Source organism: Lonchura striata, chromosome 20, assembly GCF_046129695.1.
Source record: "Lonchura striata isolate bLonStr1 chromosome 20, bLonStr1.mat, whole genome shotgun sequence".
NCBI classification, from domain to species: domain Eukaryota; kingdom Metazoa; phylum Chordata; class Aves; order Passeriformes; family Estrildidae; genus Lonchura; species Lonchura striata.
The window spans coordinates 2,393,407-2,415,000 of NC_134622.1; the positions used below are offsets into that span (position 1 = coordinate 2,393,407).

The following is a 21,594-nucleotide window of genomic DNA, read 5'->3' on the forward strand; positions in this document are numbered from 1 at the left end:
TGGTGCCTTCTGAGATTCATGGAGTTCCCCAGCAGCACCAGCCAGGGTCAGGGTCTGCTTTTCTAAAAGCTCCCACTCTGACCTCAGAACATCTCTGCTGTCTCAGAGCCACCTCCCTCCAACAGGGAACCCAGGGGGACACTGGAGGGTGACAGAGCAGGCAGAGGCTTCGGGAGAAGGGTTTTCCTTGGCTGGCAATGCCACGAGGGAGGAGGAAGGGAGAAGTTTTGCTAAACCTGCCCTGGATTAAGAGGAAGATGAAAGCCCAGAATGATCTTCACTCTGCTGGTACCTGCAGGCCCAACTCTAATTCAAAGCATGTGTTATTCTCTTCATTTCTGCCCTGTTTGGGGAATTTCTGGAATCCAAGAGACACAGTAGCTGTTGTTATACCACTTCCAGGTCCACAATACCCTCCCTGAGCCACATGGAGAGAAGGATCTAGAGAACCAGCACGCTCCTTGCTGGAATCCTTCTCAATTCATCGGTGCATGCATTTAATTTCCTGTCTCCTTGTTTTCAGCCTGTCCTTGGATATGTTTGTGAGAAACCTGAGATGGTTACATGTGTTGTGGCCTCCAAGACTATTAAAACCATTAAATAACTGCCATAACTTTGTTCTATATGTAGTTTTTTTCTTCTCTTTCTAAAGAAACCTCCAAAGAAATGTCTCACCTTCTCAGCTCTCAATCCCAAGCCTTTTTCTTTTCAAGGAAAAGTGAGAACAGACATTCAGGAATGGGGAGCAGGCCTCATACATGATTATAAAACCTGATTTGTAATGAAAAACAGATGTTATCCAAGAGCATAAAGTGCATATGAATATTATGCTTGAATAACATATAATTCTTAAAGAACACTTTGTAGAACCTAGATATGTTTGGCCATGGCCAAACTCCAAGATCCACAGACTGAATTTCTGTCTGTCTCCACACACACAGATCATCTGTGCCCACTCATCAATGCCAGTAACACACCAGAGCTCAGATCTCACCAACAGCAGCTCCATGGGGGTGTGGTGACCACAAGAATTGCACCTTCCAGGACATCTGACCTTACTTTTGTGTGGATTGTGTACAGAAATTTGTGCAAAATAACAGACAAAACTTCTCAATCTACTAAGAGATCAGTTCAAGCCTTCTAAATTAAGTTTAAAATTCTCATATTTCAGGACAGAGAGATCATGTGGGCACGTGTACTGTGTGCAGACACAAACACACATCTTCCCTGAGCTGAAATCACAACTTGCTACGTGCAAGATCAGAAAGCCACTCTGTGATTTCACTCACTCTGCACCAGTGGCACCTGAAAGTGAAATCTTGCCTGGCATTCCCACGTACACCCTTCATGGAACCACTTTGATAAAAGTTTTGCTACATATAGAAAAGAAGATGTAACACTATAAAGTGAACAAGCAAAACTATCTATCATTTGGAATGTCTTTCTCACTGTGATCTAAGCTGCTGGGAAGGCTTTAGGAATTTGCATGTTATCCTTAGAGATGTCTGAAAGTGTCTCTTCTGTTTCTTGTACAGCACTGAACACATCACCAGCTTTAATCTTTAATCCCTTCTTCTTTCCTCTCCTACCAAGAATCAAATCCTACAATCCAGGCACAGGTAAAACTCTTGGGTATATAATAAAGTTTGGCTCCAAGTGTTGCAATTAGGATGGGAATATTTATTGCCAGGAATGTGTTACACCAAAAAACCTGCAAATCAGTATTACATCCTGAAACTCAGCTCTAGATCACAGAAGCAGAATGGTTTGGGCTGAGAGTGACCTTAAAGCCCATCCCATTCCACCCCATGTCATGGACAGGGAATCCTTCCAGTATCCTCCGAGCTAGAGGCTGCTCCAAACCCTGTCCAGCCTGGCATTGGACACTTCAGAAAAAGTGGAGTGCACCTGGCAGGGTTGAACAGGGAAAGGTGGGGATTCAGGGCACTCTGGAGTTGGAATGGGATAATCTTTAAGGTTCCTTCCAGGACAAACTGTTCCACAACTCTGTGAGCCCAAACATCTTCTCCCCCCTAGCTGCCCACCCCCATCCCTCTTCTCATGTCACAGTGAATACAAATGCAATTAAACACTTCAAAAGAGAAAACAAAAAAGCTAAACACACAAAACTGGGGTTTTTCCATTCTTCCTCCACCTGCTAATTCTAATTCTGCTAACAGAACAACAGAATGAGGACAGAGGAGACCAACTTGGAGGATTTCAAACACACACAATCCCTGCTTACCTTACAGAAACACACTCTATACCTATGTACCTTTTGCCTGAAATTATTATAGATATTAGTTCTGCTGTAGGGAGGAAAGCTTGTGGGCAGCACAGACATGTGTTGTAGATATTTATAAAACCACCAGGAGGCTGCAATAAAATTTTCTTGGGGTATATATTATGCTTTTTCAAGAAGCACTTAAAACCACTACTATGTTCAATTTAACCTCTCCCCCAAGTTTCCTCAGCACACATTTCTCTGTATAGCTATACCTCTAATTTGGAATGTCAATATATACAAACAGACACATTGCAAATAATGTACATCTATATAAACAGATATGTTCAAGGAAAGCAATGTCTATGATTTTCATAGTAGGCAAGTGTATACATGAAAACACATGCTGCAAAATAATACACATGCAGATAAGCTATGGCTGGTATTTTAAAGTCCTGTTCAAGTACAGTAATTACATATAGAAAAATGATAAAAAAATTAAACTATTGGGCACAGGTGTGTGCTGCTACAGGTGTAAATATGACTTTGCACATATGCACAGAGCAGAAAATCGAGTGCAACATGAGCATACACTCATAACATCAGCATTTGCTGCATTTGCATATTCCATACTGGGTATGCATCATGCTCCATGCCTGTTACATATTTAGCACATGCCATTCCACAACCCTGGATGCTTTTTTCTATCAGTTTGAATTTTCATACAATGGCTTTATTTTTATCCCCACAAGCCAGCCTGCAAATGACACTTTTTAAGCCCTGATGGCTGAGCGGTGTCTCTGATGTGACAGAGCATTGGGGACCCTCGGAGGGGCATCTGTGCCAGCCTGCCCTCCCCTGCCCCAGCTCTGCATTGTTTACTCGCTGCCAGGAGCTGGGCTCCAGCCCTGGGGAGGGCAAAACCTGTTTGGGCCATTGACATTGAGTATCCTTGGTGCAGCAAGTCAGGACCTCAGAGGTATCCGTCACTGCGGCTGCCTGCAGGCAGGCTGGAGCCAAGGAACTTGCCTGAGCAGCTAGTAAAATTTTAATGCACTCTGTAGTGTGGTCATGTCATACTCAGTTATGGCAAATAATCCCAGATGCCTGCAGAGGTAAAATGGAGCTGTAATGTGCTTGCCTCCTAACCCGAGCTGACAGCAATGATGTACGACTACCATTAGCGGAAAATATCACTTCAACTAACCCATGATCCAGCTCCGCTAAGGGTCACATTATCCATGAGGAACAAATTACACTCCCAAAGTAAATACAAATTTTCTACACGAAATGGGGACCAAAAAAAAAAAAAAACCCCAAAAACAAATCAAAACCACGATGGGAGGGGAAGAGGGCAGGAGCACACGTTCCCGAGTGACAGCGGTGACAAAGGACGGGACCAGCCCGGAGCGTCCCCACCTGAACGTACAGCAAACACCGGCTCGCCTTATTGCCACTCTAACTACGGGGCCCTCTGCGTGGCACGTCAAATGAATAAAAAGGAGCTTTATCTTCCCTCCTAATGGGCCTTAAACAGTCAGAAATACTCACCGATTGCCGGAGCCTCGCTAGCATCAAGAGGCTGGGTGATCTTTCACCCCTGGGGCAGCTTTAAGGTGCTGCGTTTTTCAGAGTTAAAAAGACAACACCTGTACAAATACGCAGGGTAAATCGGCCTTGTGGGAAACATCCCAGCTTTGCAGAAATAGTTTTTTTGGAATAATACTGAGGAACGATTTCTCTAATCCTACCCTTAGCCAAAATAAATATATGCCAAACAGTAAGAGAGCAGTATCCCACGACCTGAAGTAATTGATTAAAATTGGGTTCTCAGCCACTGTTTCCCCTCGTTTGCCAAATGTGGTGGTTGGTAGCCACCATCCAAGGAGTTTCCAGCTCCCTGCTGTGAGCAGTGCTGTGCCCTTCGTGGAGCACAGAATGGCCTGACAGCTTGCCAGCCTTTATGTGCCAGCCCAGCCTGTGGCACAGAACCCAGAGGGATCTGACCTGGCAGGGCAGGATCCCTCCACCAGCCCCCCACATAAAGCCCATACTGAGCCAGATCCCCTTCAGGAACCTCAGGGACTCCCAACCCAACAGGAACCCCCCAGTGGTTCCTTGCTGTCCCCTGACTGGGAGAAGCATCAGTGTCTCACACATCCAAAGGCCACACACCAATTTCTTTCTTCTTATTATTAGACTGGAGTTGACACACTTTATATTAAAGTTTTTCTCTAAAAAACACCCCCAATCTTCACTTATGGTTGAGAAATGTGAGGAACAGGATGAAAAAGAAAAAAACCAACGGTGATGTCAAGCCCTTCTTTCAACAGCTCAATAAATGCTCAGAGTTCCCTTTATGACTAAAGGTTTTCAGACTAGGAAAATTGTGATTTATTATTTATATTCCAGCAGTGCATAAACACCAAAGGGAAAGCCTGGCAGTTTTAAACCATAAGAAGAATAGATATTACTGTAGCACTGCGTGGCTGTGGTGGTGTAAATGTAGCTGGCTCCCAGCTGTCCACAGCCCTGGCACCATCCAGGGGGCTGTTTTTCCTTTGAAGTGCTACCCAAATTCTTCCTTCCCTCATTCCTCCCAGGGGTGAGGAAAAAATATCCCAAATACAGTTTTGTTTCCAAGCACCCTACTAAAAAATCCCAAACTGATGCAACCGCTCTCATGAGAGTGGATTGCACCTGTTTAAAAATGTAATATATATTACATTTGTATATAAGGTGGCATAAAGCAATTTCACCATCATTTAATCCATTTATGACAAAGCTTCTGCACAATGGAGAGAACACAGCCCTGTGCAAAGCAGCTGCCTACTCTGGCATTCCATTTTCCAGCACAGTTAGTGGTGGGGGCTGTTCTGTGTTTTTCCTGTTCCCCTGGAAATGTCAATTTTCTGTGTCCTACACATGCTTTGAGGTGAAGAGGACAGGGAGCAGCTCTGCCCCAGCTGAGCAGGATGCTCTGTGCTTTCAGCAGAGACATTCCAGGTCTGCAGGGCAGGAGGAAACGGCTCCTGAAGTTCATGACCAACAGACTCTGCATTTATCCAGAGCTATGCACTGGCATGGTTTCAGCACGCCGTTCCCAAGTTCCTCTTTGGTTTGTCAGAGTATTTATTACCACCTAAATCAGTCGAGTTTGCAAAGTTGGAAAGAACTACAAACAGCACAAACACATAAACACTTGTTTGTGTGGTTTTTTAACCACCAAACACTAAAATGCAGCCTGCGCAATAAACTGGGAGACACATCTGCCAAAATGCTACTCAAAAATGTCTCTCCAAAGTCCACACACAAAATAATTGGCCAAAAGTGCCACAGAAACATAGAGAGGGTGCAGGTGTGAACGCTTTGGTGCAGAATAGGCACCCCTTTTACCTGGGCATAGCAGAGTCTATACCATTTATGGTATTTCCCATGCCATTCTTTGGTTTGTTCGTGATTTGAAGCAATAAGATGTATCAGCATTATCATTAAAAATCTGATTCAAGAAAGATCATTCTTCAGCTCTTTTAGTGCTTTTAACAGCACAGTACTTTTCTCTTCAAAGAAGAAAATTTTCTTTCAAAGAGAAAAATAAGGAAGCAACACAGTCCCACCAGCACAGGCTCCTTGGCAGGCACAACACCCACTCATCCTAATCCCAATCCCTCCCTTTGTTACTCCCCCTTCTGAACAGATGCCAACACCTGGCAAATCCAGGCTCTGGCTTGGCTGAGCTCTGCCCTCCCTCTCCACCCTGCACCAGGGGCACCAGAGCTGAGCCCAGATCAGCAGGGACACCTGGGCTGCAGCCAGGAGCAGCCAGACACTGCTGGGAGACCTTGTTCCAGAGGCTTCAGGAGCCTCCTAAACTGATGGGCTGTTCCTGAGATAAGCACAGGACTGAGGCATCAATAGTGGTGTTTTTTCAGGCTGCACATCCATCAGAGTACAACTCCAGCCAGAAGCAGCCCTGCTCTGCGTGCACTGCAAAGCAGCTTCCCTGATCAATGAAGTCTTTTCTTAAGAAGTGAAAAATCACTGAAGTGCCTCAGATCAAGCCTTTAATTTTAAAATTAAACAGAGCAGTGAGAGGAGATGGTAGAGATGGAGAATAAAACAGGACCTCATTTCTTACCTCATCTTTAGCACCTGACCTTCTTATCAGAACTCTTTGTATGTCTTTTCCAAACAAGATTTCCTTTGATTTCCAGAAGACAAACTTCGTGTTTGCACTTATGCTTTTAATATTTTATTAATTTTCATGAGTATAGTTTATAAGATTGTATCGAGATATCAAAAGTTAATACAGTTGCACTTAAATTTGTCAGCTGTGCAATAGCTGGTCCTAATTTTAGATTATCAGCTCTGGAGACCTGCTCAAAGAGTAAGACTGACAGAGTTTTTAATGGAGAAAATCGGAGTTCCCCTGGGATCCAGACTTTTTTCTGATTCAGTAAGAAATCCCAGTGGAGTTTGCTGAAAGGATCCCAGGATGGAAAATGACATCTCTCTAAGAATTACTGCTTCTCACTATGATGCAAGTCTTCCAAATACACTCTCCCTCCACAGAAGTGCCTGCTACCTCTTCAGAGTTTTCAACAAGAGGGTGAAATGTCTGCTTTGAGTGCTCCAGTCCAGTTCTGTGTGTCAAACTGAAGGGAAGGAGCATGAACCTGTATAAATAGACAAATTACCCACCCAAAATATGTAATTTAAAATTGAGATGCTGACACAGCCTTAGCTACAGCGCCACTAAGCAGGGGCTGCATCATTGTTTCAATTAAATATCCTTGTTTCTTCAGGAGAAACCTCTCATTTGAGGGCAGACACAGGCAGAAAGTGGTTCTGTCTGTCAGCTCCCAGTCAAAGGCTGGATTGGACGTGCAGCCATCACCTAGCAGAGATCAGATATCAGCTGTGATTTACAGCAAGTCAGGGAGAAGGACCAGGCTGAGGCACTGCCTTTGCCACTGCCACCCCTCCCCACCCAGCTGCTCCCCAGGCTCCCAGCTCCTGCTCCTTCCTTCATTCTGCTGCTCTCTTCATCCAGGCCAGCCCAACCACCTCATCCTCCAGCCCCTCCATCTGTCACACGCCTCTCCTCACCCTGATCTGCCATGTTTCATTCAAAGGCTCTGGATTCTTCCTGGATTCCAGGTTTTATTTATTCTAGCATAAGCTATATGCATTACTTCTGCCTCTCGTGGATCTTCTATGGAAGATCAGTGGGGGTTTGCCCTCAAAAATCCTAAATGAAGCAAAAGTGCTTCCTCTGCATTTTCTGAAGAGCGAGTACAGCATTGCTCTGCAGCAATTAACCCTGCATTCTGTACACAACAGGGCATCAAAATCTGCAAAAGATAGTGTTAAAGAAAATCAGATCTCCTCTTCCCAGAAACACTTCAGGCCAAGCTGTGTCTGGTGGGAAGGGCACAACTCCACAACCCTCAGAACACACTGAGCGAGGTCCAACAAGAGCAATTTGTCAATTCACTGCTAGAACAGCTCCACAGCTGGAGGCCAATATCATCATGACATAGGGCATTTGGGTACAGGATCTTCAAACCTCTAATCCTGCTGAGCACCCCCAGCTCCCCTGGTTATGAATGAAAACTGAGGCTGTTGGGCACTACTGATGAAATGCTGCCTTGGACAGGATCCACCATCCTCGCTTCTCCCACTGCAGTTTGCTCGCAGGAACTTTTTGTCCTAAAAATGTTATTTTATTTCAAGCAGGAATTCAAAAATCTTCTGGGTCCTATTGAAAGAGATCTAAAAGATCCTGCCTGTCGGAAGAAAAGAAGTTTCTACTTGTCAGTTAAATAAAGGAATAACGCACAGCCTCCTTTATAGTGTGTACTTTACCTGTCATCCAACAGCCCATTATCACGTCACGGCAGAGTGCACTTTCCTGCAGGTCACTTTGTTTAAAATGACATGGATAATGCACATGTCAGCGAGCTGACAGTCCCCACCGTCCTTCAGAGATAAAACCCAGCCACCAGCGCCTGCTCTTATCTGGGGTACATGCCTTGGTCTATCATCTAAGTCAGGCAGAACATGATTTCTCCAGAGAGCACTTTTTTCATTTCCTGATTTTAAGAAAATCAAATAAGCACCATTTGTCTTCATCTGAATATGCTTGACCTGCTCAAATGATGATGTCTCGCATTTTATAACAGGCTACATATGCTGAATTCAAATTAACAGCAGAACAAGGCCTTTAGATCTTTGCCTGGGCTGCCAGCACAGCCTGAATAAATATGCCAGGGTGAGCAGTCATGTCTCAGAACTAGGCCTGAGCTGTAGAGCTTTAAGATGGATCTGGTTCTGACATTTGAAAAGCTCTACATTTTTAGGGATATTTGGGCCTGCACTTAATTTCATTTCATTAAGGGAAAGAGAAAATATAGATCACAGAGAGGAAATACACAACTGGATTTTAAATCCTACCCACACAAGCACTGGGCTATACTATGTGAGGTACAGTCTTGAGTCTCACTTATACTGTGTTGTGGAAACCATCCTGAGCCAGCATCTCCCCTCCATCCCCAAAAGCTGCCTCTGCCTTTTTATACAGGAGTGCTGCAAGAGAAAAAAATCAGTGAAACAGGCAGAGGTTCAGCTCCATAAATGCTGCAGTGACAGGAAATTACACTTTTAGTTCTGGGTGCCATAAACATAGAAGCTGAAATTCAGTTTATCATCTTCCTCTGCATAAGGAACATCCTGAAAATGAATAATCACTTCACAGGATGGAATGTAATGGTAATGCATTAAAAATTCATATTGAAAAGTGCAGGTTAATATTCTGTGCAAAAACCCAACAAAACCTCCCCTTTCTGTTGTCACACTGATTAACTCTAGTGATTAGTTCCCTTATGCAAGGAAAATCATTGCATTTCAAAGTAAACAGCAGTTCTTTAACATAGTTAGCAAATTATTAAGAAACAAGAGGAAAAAATCCTCTGCTTGGGAAAAGAGCTGAAGGGCAAAGCTTTGGCAGTTATATACAGAATGGTTTGAAAATTTCCTTGGCTTCCTGTTACACAAACCCTGCAGAAAACTGATTAAATTCATGGAAGGTGATTTTTGTACTCATTGTTTCCCTCTGGATTTTATAGCATATTTGCACTTGGCTGTTGGATAAGCTGCACACCAGCATGGTCATCTCTCCTCTTCTTGGCCTGCCTTGGAGCTGGTCAACAGAACCACTTGTGAAACTCTAACCAGTTCAACATTATTGCAGGAACAATATTTTCTGACATAATTTTACCTTTCCCTGACTTCCATTCCTCAATTTATCCAGGGAAAGAGGAGGGAAAAGTGATTATATTATCAGAACATCCCTTAAGGCTCAACATACAAATAAAAATCACAAAATCCAACCTGGAAATAAAGAAATTAGACCAGTTTTTCAGTGATGAATATTTCAGTTTTTCCAAAGAAAGAAGGTTAGTCTGTTCACAACATAAAGTAATAGATAAAAATATTCATCAGTATGGATACCAATTCTTAATTACTATTGGTCTCCTAAACAACAGGCAGCATCAGAGACCATTGCCTGACTCTTTCAGCATTCGTTTTTTCCCCTTTCCCACTTAGAAACCCCAAATCATGGAGATAGTGATCAGCAAGTTGTGTTACTTGACTTAATGTACATTTTCCAAATGTTATTTCTATAAAATAAATGTATCAGCCATAACACTTCAGTCGGAATTTTCAGGCCCTTGCCTGCAGAGAAGCACAACAGGCACTAACAGTGGTTACATAACTGTTAAGAAGTGCAAATGTGAGGGTTAACAACAGACTCAGTTGCTGCTACAACTTCCAAGGGGAAGTGTAGCCATGGAATGGGTTGGAAGTGACACTGGTGTTCATAAACAACCCACACAGACCATGGCATCAATATGCTTAAATATGAACTGTGTGGACTCCAAAATATTCATTAGAATTCTCTTTCCTTGGAGGTCTATTCCAAAATTAAATTAGAGATAGAAATTTTCTTTGTATAAAGATGCTTTAGATTAGTCCAAGAAGAAACTTTGAATAAGTAATAGATTAAGAGGAAAAAGGGAAGCCAATAAATCAGTTTTGCTCCCATACTGATTTTCTTTCTTACCTTTTCTTCTTGATCACTGTCGCTGTCACACTGAAACACAAAAAAAGAAAAAGCACAGGTAAGAGAAGCTTGCTACAGCAATAAAAAGATAAATAGTTCTGTGAACAAGATGGGTGAGACATTCACAAATGTTTGGCATCACATCTGGCACCTTTAGGAACAAGTTCAGTTGCTGTAGGAGAGGAAATTTCCCCCACTGCTGCTGCAGAGGATACATTTCTGTGTTTGAATGATGAAAAACCTGCCCTGTACACACCAAAAGCCATTTGCAAAGCCCTCAGCTCAGGGGCACAGGAGGTGCAGGGGCACGTTCAGACTCCAAAACGGGATCAGGGAAGAAGAACAGAGGCCTGGTGTGTTTTCTCTGCATGAGCAGTGCTCCTCATGCTGGCTGCTCAGGTGTGCCCAGCACACAGAGGAGCATTTGCAAGGCTGCTGCTCTCCAGGAGCACATGGGAAGGTCACCCCGTGCCTTTGCTTATGGCTGCTGAAGGAAAGAATCCAGAGATCACAAGCAGGAACTTGCCATAGTCACTGATTCCCCCTGGTTCTCTGGGAGTAGCCCAGACATCACAATTTTACAAAATGCTGAATGGTAACTCCTGAGAATCTTGATATTTATCCATTGCTCAATTCTTAAATAAATTTTACTATTGTATGAATAGAGCAGCGCTAGATCACTCAATGTTTCTGAAAGACAAGTATCAGATCCCAAACCACGTTTGAATTTGCTAGAATTACAAAAGCTGTGTTGGAAACAAGACTCTAAGAACCCTGGAACTCACAGGTTTGATCCCTCCCACCAGATTTTGGGTACCTGCAGCTCCTCTTCTGGGTTTTTGTGTCTATCTACAGCTGTAGTTCTGGAGGATGAATTGTCTGTATCACTCAAGACTCAACTCTGCAGATCTCATGGCAAACATCTCCAAGAAAACATCACCAAACAGAAGACCCAGGCTTTTCTACCCAAGGACCAGCTGACTGTCAGGTTCTTACAGCACTCAGTTAAGCTTTTTATGTATTTATATCTTTATGTATTTATATCTTTATGTATTTATATCTTTATGTGTTTATATAATCTTTGAGTATTTTTGTAAAACAACCAAATTGCTTTGAAGTTAGTTATATTTTGTGAATTCCAAAGGTTAACTATACAGTGGGGTGTGAACAGACAGAGCCAAATACTCCCACAAATACACATACTTGATTTGCACAAATCAACTCATCTTCTGTGTGTTGTTTAATTATAACTTTTCTGTTTCACTGGCTTTTTCCTTGTCTTTATCAGTACCGAGGGTGAAAAGGTGCCTTCCCTACACCACTGAGCTATGTACTAACAAATTAGAGTTAAGAACTATTTCTAGGTATTTTAAAACTAATTTTAAATGAAGGAAAGATTACATAAAATTACAATCTCCTTGCAGCTGATTCCAAATAGAAAAGGAAGTGAAATTTATTTAATAACTGAAGTGATTTATATAGCACTAGTTGCACCTATTTAATACCAGAGTATTTCCTCTGGTAACAAACAAATGAGAAAAAACATGAAGACAGGAAGCAATTTTAGCTTTAATTTTGAAAAACTCACACAATACTTGAATTAATGAAGAGTCCACTTAACTGACAAAAGGAAAGCATTTCTAGAATAGCATGGAACTGATAGAAAGTACTCCTACCTTACTCCATAAATACAATGCACTTTGACTTCAACAGGACTGCCTGTATGAGACTGTGGGATGAAGGTGAGCAGGTCTCTACTTTTACATAAAAAACCAAACTTGCCCATGGATTTTAATCCATGAAAATCTCAGCACAGAATCAGAGAACCTCCTGAGCTGGAAGGGACCCACGAGGATCATCCAGTCCAACTCCTGCACAGGACATCCCCAAGAATCACAGTGTATGTCACAAACACGGATGTCGCAAAGATTTTCCATTTACTATTTCTGCTTCACAGCTATTGCAAAAATTCAGCTTTTGGGCTCTGTCACCTTCTCCCCCTGGATGGTCAGAGCCAGGAGTTGTCTCACTATGAGCTGCCCAGGATCCACTATCACATCTCCTCTGTGTTTCAAACCAGGGAGCAAAGGACCAATTGCTCCATTTGTTTGTGCCTCTGCCCACCCTTGAGACAAATTCCATGTATTGATCAGACTGAACCTAAAATTTAAAATAAAGAGGGTAAAAGGGATGTCTAAGCAGGCAAGGGCAATTCCCTTTGAGCAGCAGGGTTCAGAGGGTTTCAAGGTGCCACCCACTCCAGGTGCCAGGCACACGAGCAGTGTCCTGTGCCCCAGCTGTGCTCAGAGCACTCTGCAGTCTCTCCTTTAGCCCAGATTTGGTCTGATTTAAAGAATCTCTACTCTGCTGTAGTTTTTACTGACTCATAAGCTTGGAAAAGCTCAGGGGTTTTGTGTTCCCTTCAGCGTGGAGGTACCTGGGGAGAAGAGAACTTGCCAGCAGTGCCATCTGAATTTGCCAACAGAACAGTTCCCCACACCCGAGCGAGCCTGCAGAGCAGTGTCGGTGGGAGGCCATTTCCACCAAAGTGTTAAACTGCAAACCTCCTGCTCTCCCACAGTCCACTTCTAATTTCAAGGTCTGCTTAATTCCACATCAAATAATTACTGCTGTACCCAGCAGCACCTTGTCTCCAGAGCTAAGCATATGGCGGAGGAGCGAGCCCTACTGGTGTCCATGATGGAAGCAGAGCGGGTGCCAAGCCCATTAAAAGTGCTCCTGCTCCCTCCCAGCGTGCCCGTGAGTGACAGCTCTGTGCCTGGGCCAGCCAGCCTGGCTGCCAAAACTGCCTCTGCTGCACATGGCACTGGGAGCAAACCCTGCCATCCCTGCCACTGAATTCCCACGCTGACCCCAGGCCTTTGCTGGGAGCTCGGCAGGAGTGCACCATCCAATTTACAGCTCCAGCCTCCAGAGCCCTCCGTGCCAGCCTCTGGCAGAGACTGATGATGGTCAAAGCCCTGCAGTTCATAAATTATGCAAAGGCAATAAATGCACTCAGCAAACAGCTCTCTGTGTTTGGCCAGCCTGGCTCTGGGGCAGCTCCTGCCCTCTCACAGAGGCGCTGGGCACCAGGGAGAGCCCACGGTCCAGCACTGCTGTCCTGGGCCACTGACAGTGTTCTGTGGAGCAGCTGGGTGGAAGGAAAAAGGGAGGGAGAGGATGAAAGGGCTCTGAGCACTGCTCTGGGCTTGTATTTCTGTGCAGCACCTCTCTCTCTCTCTGTGTGTGTGTGTGTGTGTGTGTGCAGGACACACTCTGCACTGGCACGTTCTGCACACCTGCCCATCAGACAGTTTGTGTGCAGGGTGAAGCCAAAAAGGGAGAGGAAAGACATTTGCTACTCTGGAAACAGAACTGGAGCGAGTGCACGTTGTCCCCATGGTCAGGGGTCAGCCCAGGCACTGCGGGCACTGTGCTCACACACAGCCACCCGTGCTCTGATGTGCTCACTTACATTTCTGGATGCAAGCTCTCCCCAGAGGTGCTGAAGCACAAGGTGTTTCCATCTCCTGCAGCCTTACTGCTACCCATGGCTGGAGAATGCATTTTGGAAACCGAAGCTGACAACCGTGAAGTTGATTATTCAGGATTACTGGTCAATTTGAAGGCTCGAGTCTGCACTGCTCACTCAATTCCTCAATTCCTCCAGCATTTCCCTACCTCCCAGGGCCACAGGAAGAAGTAAAATGATTTAAGTGCCTTGTGGTTCTCGGAGCGCCAGACTGTTTTGGAATTGAAGCGGTGGAAATACTTTGTACTGGCCTTCTGCTTTGGGCTGTGTTTCAGTATTCCATGTCTATTACAAAAAGCTCATTTTTCGGTGCTCTCCCATGTCTTTTTCAGGAAACCATGGCTCTGTGCACAGGCTGCCTTGGAATATTCTACAAATAACTGGGAATCCAAAATATCATTCAGAGATAGCATGACCTGATTTTTGGATAACTAGCTTCACTGGAAGCTGAGGGTGATAATGTGGCAAATCAGGACAAGGAGGCTGCAGACACATTTTACACCTGAACAAACAGAGGCTTCTTGCTCTGATTCTCAGGCTCAAGGCACTTACTGTCTCCACTATGAACACAAGTTGTGACTGATTGCAGCCACCCCAGGCCAGGCTTGAGATGAGCCCAGAGCCAAATTGCCTAATTTGCCCTACACAACCCCCTGGCCAGCCCTCAGCTCACTCTGGGCAAAGAAGTGAAGCCCAGATGGGCAGAACTGCTGAGCACCCACAGCCCCCTGGATGGCCAAATTTTCACATGCACATGGTCCCAAATGCTGTGAGATCTCAGATCAGAGCCTGACAGGCTCCTCAGTGGGAGGGCTCTGCAAAATTGTTTTTTTATGCTTCTCAAAGCCTTGTACTGGTCAGAAGGGTCTCAATGGTTTTCTCAAAGGACCTATGGGACTACCAACAAAATTCAAAGCAACTAAAGCTCACTCAAAATTATCTTCATTGATAAAAATCTTGCAAGATATATGGAAATGCTAAGGGTGCTCCAAATTTCTATATAATTGGGGTAATAATGAGACGAGACTGACTGTGATTTGTACAAAGTGGCCATAGTTATCACTGAAACTGTTCCAATCCCTTAAATAACCAAAGCCACCAGTCATCACATCACCTGACACACACATACACGTGCCAAGTGTTCAAGCTTCCTTTTGCAGTATTTCTGCAACTCCCTGCTCCAGAAATGCTAATAACAGTCAGTGACCCAAAAACTTGCATCTTCGTATGTGTGATGCAGTCAAAATTCAAATAATTATCCCTAAAATCAAGTCCAGGTGAGGAAGAAGACATGCAAAGTCAAAAGATTTCTGTACCAACAAACCAGAAATCTCTTTTTGCCCCAGCCTGAACCTGCTGGAGCCCTGCAGTCAGCCTGGGCTGCAGCAGATGCATTCCCTGCAATACGGGGTGTGCACACACAGACCTGCAGTGGGAAGTGGAAAAAGAACTTCCCAATTCCCAGCTGAGGCATAATTGCTCCTGTGTTTTTCAGAAGAAAAGGGAAACTGAAGATCAGGTTAAAGATTAGCTGCACCTCCCCAGCCCTCTGCCCCAGGTGGAGAAAGTTAAAATGCGCAGCACATTTCCCACAGCACCCGTGGAATGAGCTTGATCCCAAAGCCACGTTTCAAAAATCAGACACCCTATGTGGTGACAGCTCTAATTTGAGCCCATTTTAATAACTTGAGAGAGCCTGGTCCAAATCAAGCTGAGTAAAGGTCTGTGCCACCTCGCCAGCTCATTCAGGCTGAGCAACACCATGGATTTCTCTGTACTTTGCTGATTGAACACATTCTTGTGCAAAAAGTGGCAATCATTGAATATCTCATGTACAATGACATTGAGGAGGGCATTGTTCTCTATTCTGCTCAATGGACTTTGCTGGAACAGCTATTTCATATCTTGGAGCCATTTATCATTGCCACCAAAGGAGTCAGAGCTGCTGCAACGCCAGCTCTGAACAAAGTGATTCTACTCATCTGTCTGCTGAAAAGAAATCTGAAGAAAATGAGGGAAAACCCAGACCTCAGCCTGTGCACAGTGACATTTACAATATTCTTGTCCATCTCTCCACCAATGACAAACTGGCAGCCCTGGAAAGGGCAAAGATGGTATTTTAGCTATACAATTAGACCTTTGCTTCCAAGAAAAAAGGAGAAAAAAACATCACCTAGATGAAAGGACACACAGACAGGGAATAAATGGGCAATTTTCTAATTGATGAAATGGAGACTGGCAGAGTCACAAAGAAACTAAGAGCAAGAATTTCACTTTTTTCCTTCCTATCTGTGACTTTGCTGCAAGTAGCATTCAGCATGGAGCTCCCTGCCAAGGAAGCTTATATATATATATATATATATATATATATATAGCATCTCACAAATTGGTTAACATCACAGTCTGCTTAGCAATTCCTCACCATTATCCACTGCGATTCACTGTAAGGAATGGCTCTGAAACAGAAATGGTCTGAGAAGTTTAAGGTCTGCTTTCTTAAAAGCTAAAATTATGGATTATTCACCAAAAAGTCCCATTTTACACAAATTACCTAAGTCTGGACAAAAGATTGCAATGTTGACCTTTAATCTGAATTCCATTTTATCCAAACTACTTCACTTCAGCTGAAACGTATCAGTCTGGGACATTTGAAGTTATCTTGGTCCCCTTGCAAGAAAACTATTCAGAATGTAGAATGCTTTTCAGTTGCAATTCTTTTTAATTTCTCCCTCACATGACTTTTATGATTGTTTTATATTATAAAATGACACAACTCGTAGTTCTTCCATCAGCAAAACAATGGTTTGATTAGAAAATGAAAACTCTGGATTATATTGCTGTCCAGGATAAGGATGATCCACCTTACATTTCTCTAGGACATGGATTTATCCTTGGCACCTGATGGGAGGCCCAAACATTCCTGGGAACTTGTTGTAAAGCCAAGGGGGGATTTCCTTCCCGAAATACCCTGACAGACAAGTCCTGTTGTGAGGTTTGGTTCTGCTGTGTTGCCCCCTGCGTTTGCAGGGACAGGCTGGGAGCTGTGGCAGGAGGTGACACTGGGCACTGCTGGGGAGGTGACACAGGAGCTGCTGGGGGCTGCCAGGGGCAGAGCTGCCACCCCCTGTCCTGCCAGGCTGCCCAGCTCTGTGTCACCTCAGGGACACGTGGAACCAGCCCTGGAAAAAAAACATTTTCTTTTGTTCCTTGAAAAGGGAGCTGGGGCTGGAGGTGACTGCACCTTCTGTGCTCCAGGTCCCACTCCAGCATCTTCCTCATGGTGTCACTGCCCAGGAGTCACTGCCCAGTGACCCCACACCTGCCCAAGCCCCATCCAGCCCTCTCCAGAGCAGGATGATGGTCCCACCAGGGCTAAGGGAGGATTAAATGTGTTTTCCAGATGGAAAACTAACAATGCCACGCATTCCTCAGCTCAGCACCCTCCAAAAGTGCCCAGCACCAATCAGGCACCCAAATCCCACCAGAGCAGCTGGCAGCAGGCACTGCCACACACACACACACACAGGAATCCTGATCTCAGGAATCATTCTCTGTTGCAACTGAAGGGTGAAGTCTCTGCCTCAGCTCCTGAGGGCTCCACAAGGAGAAAAGCCTCCATGCTCTCCCCTGGGACTCGGGATGCACATTTGCTGCCTCCTTACCTGCCTTGCTGGCTGCAGGCAACATGCAGCTGTCATGTTATTTTTAGCAGCCTCTCAACTGATGGCAATTTGCAGCGTGTAATGTCATGTTTAGCATCTTCTCGACTCACGAGTGCTTTTCCAGGGTTCAAAAAATAAATAATAGTAAATAATAATAAAAAATGTGCATTTGTACTGATGGACTAAGTTGATAGGAAAGATTTAAACTAATCAGTGGTTAATGAAGTCAGTGTCTAATACTGCATTAGTGAGTGTTATCTGTATATGAAAAGATTCTTATTTTTCAGAACTCCTGGTCTTTGCTCATGAGTTCTGTTTGGAATTTGAGTCTTCCAGGTACTTACAGGCTAATGAAATAAAAACACCTTGATTGACAAGAAGCAAAGCATGTTACGGGTTAAAATAATACAAGAATCTATTTTTTACACTGTGTTGTGATCCATAAAAATCACCCTGAGCCTTTCCTCTTTCTTCTCTGCCTGTGAAGCCAATTGCTTTGATTGCAGTGATATGAGCTTACTGAAATGACTTGCCCTTGCTTGTGAAGCAAATGGAACATGCTAATAGAACTTATCGCATTACCGGATGCAAAAGTGCCATAGCTCATTACTTTAAGATAAAAGGATATCATTGCAGACGGGAAGCAGAATTGACTTTCTGAGGCCCGACTTGATGATGATTTAATCAACTGCTCTCTTTCACTTCTCATCTCTGCGCCTGTCGGTTTCCCAGGTGCTGTTAAATGAGACACTCAGAAAGTGAGCGGAGGGAAAGAAATTGCTGTCATTACTTTTCAAGAAAGGAGCTATGCAAATTTTCGACAGAAAGATTGCGTTCATAATGGGCCTGGTAAAATACAAGGATCATGCTTGACAGGTGAGGGCAAGTCATTTGTACGTCCTTAAAGTGAAGCAACCATCCTCATTTAGAAATTGTGCTCGATAAGAGAAGCTACAAATGAAACCCAAGCGATGGCTGAGAGCAGCCAGCAAATCTTTGAAGGCTTTGCTGCTGCAGCTCTGCCTTCAGCAGGTGCCTGGCGTGCCTTCACACATGGCTCTTCCCAACTGCCAGATGGCCAAAGTTTGACCTCAGTATCTCACAGAGATTCCTCTTAAATGTTTTTTCTTACTGTCAGCATTATATTCACAGTCTGGGGTCTGAGAGTCTCTTCCTTTCTTCACCGCTGCCAGAAATAGAAATTACAACAACAAAAAAAACCCCAACCAGCTAAGTGAGGGTTGAGTTAACTTTGAAAACTGAATCAAGAGGTTGGAGGCAACAACTTGTTTTCCTCTGCATGCATGACAGATCTTGGATGGTCTGGAGCTTACACTTCATAGAGCCAAGCAAAAAAGAATAACCCACGAAAAGGGTTGTGGCAGGAAGAAAAGAGGATGAAAAGATGCCTCTCCAGGGCCCAAAAGGAACCTGGGGTCCTGTGTGATTGCAGCAAGAAAGGAAAGGGTAAAGAGAGAGCAACTGGATGCTCTGTTGATCTGATGGAGAAGGTCTGATATCCCAAAATTGGAAGTTAAAAAAGCACAATAATTGAGATGATGAATTATGCACAGGCTAAAAACACTCTAAAGATCTTGGATGGCTATTGAGCTGTTTGGATCATTTCAAACGGGGAAATGAGAACTACCAAGCTTTTATTGGTGTCAATCAGGTTTTCCATCAGAGATTGATAGTCAGCCACATCAAACAGGTTCCTCGGGGACACTCTAAGCAATGGATACAGCAGTTTGTCATAAAATGTTGACATTTTGTCTCAGATAACATCATAGGACTTAAATAGAATTAATGTCATGAATATTTAGAATTAAACAAAAAACAGCTGGGAAATACTGCCACAAAGGAAACTGGGTACAAACAGAAAATTATTCAAATAAGAACAATCACTATATTAATTCCAAGATAGGTCCATTCTAAGAATTTATTTTTTTTTTTTCTCAAGAACACAGTTCATTGCTCCCATGCTTGTTTATGGAACAACTATCAGATATGTTATTTGCCCCTTTCCCTGTGTGTCAGGTCCTTAACCCTCCATATCCACTAAGTGGGAGTGATCCAGCAATACCCTTTGGATCTGACTCACCTCTCACCAAAAATACTGCACTGTGGGTTGAAAAGCAAGATGATGGAGGAAAGATAGCCCTGGGCTAGGACTCAGGAGATCCACCTCTGTCACTGGCTATCAGGATCACCTCAGGCAAGTCACTTACTCCCTTCTGCTGTCAACCCTCTACTTCTCATCTCTTTGGCCTATTAAATGGTACATTCCCTAGCATTTGCTTACTTTCACTGTATGTGCTTATAAAGTGTGCAGGATAATAAGGCATTTTTCTTAGAGAATGTTGGTCTTAGTAAATAGAAGAAACAAAAAAGAAGAAAAAAGCATTAAGGCCTGGATCAGGCCACAGACACACCATGTCTATTTTCAGTATAGATCTCATTTTCCACTAACTAAAGTGCATGACCTCTGGAAAATTATATCATTGCAACTGAAAATTATTTTTATTTTCACTTAGAGCAATGAACACAGAGCAGCAGCAATCCAGCATTGACAGCACTGGTCAGGGGTTGCTCTCTTGTGCAGGCTGCAGCAACTCTGAGCACAACATGGCTACTGAAATCCACACAAAGAGAGATTCCATTGATATCTAGGATAAAATAGATGTAGAAATTGTTTCTGAAACAAAATATGAACAATAAAAATCCATATTTTCTCTTCTTTCCCCAACAAGACCTCTTTAGCTTTTGAGTTCTGTGTCTTCACAGTAGCCTAAATAAATTAAACTGAATTGTATAAATAATAATGGTAATAATAATTCCCCAAACAACCCAAAACAATTGATCCTTAGGGATAAGACCTTAACAGCTGAGCTATAAACCTCTGAACATTGGATTTTAATGGATACTAAAAACCCCTTAACAAAGCCCTATAAATATAACCTGAAACAAAATGATTTGTGTTCTGAGCTGTTTGCAAACTCCCATAAATGTTCCTCATTGTCATAATGCCAGAAAAATAGCTCAGCCTGTGTACTCAGCCTTGCAAACTGGCTTCTGTGCTGTGCTTTCATTCCCTTTTTCACTCTCTGCTTTATAATTCATCACTCACACAGTTGTTATGCATTATTATTACTATTATTATTTATTGCTGCCTTTATCATTTTTGTACAATTGATAAATTGTCTGTGCTAGACCTGAGGGAAGAAAAGGATTATTCTAAATGTAGAGCAAGTAAATATAAGTTGTAAGGACAATGGCACACTTTGGCCTCGCTGGCTCAAATTTCCTTTTGACATACATGGTTCTATAATTTGGAATCTGTGATCTCTTATTAGGAAATGAAAGCTTTATTTTTTTTTCCAAGAATGCAGCAACTATAAGAATTGAATTTAAAACAGGAGTTGTATTTCTCTTTTTAGAGGTAGGAATATGGTTTATCAGTTGAACTCTGCCATTTTTTGTTCAAGGAGTGGCTCTGAATAAGAATACTCATCCCTGCCTGGCTGAACAGAGCAGCTGTGGCTGCCCCTGGATCCCTGGCAGTGCCCCAGGCCAGGCTGGACAGGGCTGGGAGCAGCCTGGGACAGTGGGAGGTGTCCCTGTCCATGGCAGGGGTGGGATGGGATGGGCTTTAGGGTCCCTTCCAACCCAAACTGTTCTGGGATTCTTTGATAGCTGGGGGATGTTGCCCAGCAGAGCAGCCCCCGCTTTACCAAGAAGCAGTGGCAGGAGTGATACCTTGGTGTGAGCCAGCAGGACAGGAAGGGAGACCTCTCATTTCCTCCAGCTGTCTCTTCTTGAGCCCCTCCTGCACTTCAGCCCCGAAGCCCTGGGTGCCTCCTCTGCCCTGAGCAAGAGCTGCTGCTCCCAGCTTGGTTCTGCACTTCTGCAGCGACCCCACGCTGGGGCCACACACACCACAGAGGTGGCAGAGTCATGGAATATCCCAAACTTGAAGGGACCACAGGGATCATCAGCCCAGCCCCTGGCCCTGCACAGACACCCCAACAATCCCAGCCTGGGCATCCCT

At 43.9% G+C, this 21,594-nt stretch overlaps 1 protein-coding gene across 5 annotated transcripts in view; it reads right to left on the reverse strand.

The window, feature by feature from the left end:
* The window catches only part of AUTS2 (activator of transcription and developmental regulator AUTS2), a 770,185-nt gene that overhangs the window by 226,236 nt on the left and 522,355 nt on the right, over nucleotides 1-21,594 (reverse strand). For all 5 annotated transcript variants that reach the window (XM_077787474.1, XM_077787476.1, XM_077787475.1 and 2 more), the window contains one exon: nucleotides 10,350-10,379. In XM_077787474.1, coding sequence (XP_077643600.1) covers nucleotides 10,350-10,379 — 30 coding nt within the window. The remainder of the gene's footprint in view (nucleotides 1-10,349; nucleotides 10,380-21,594) is intronic.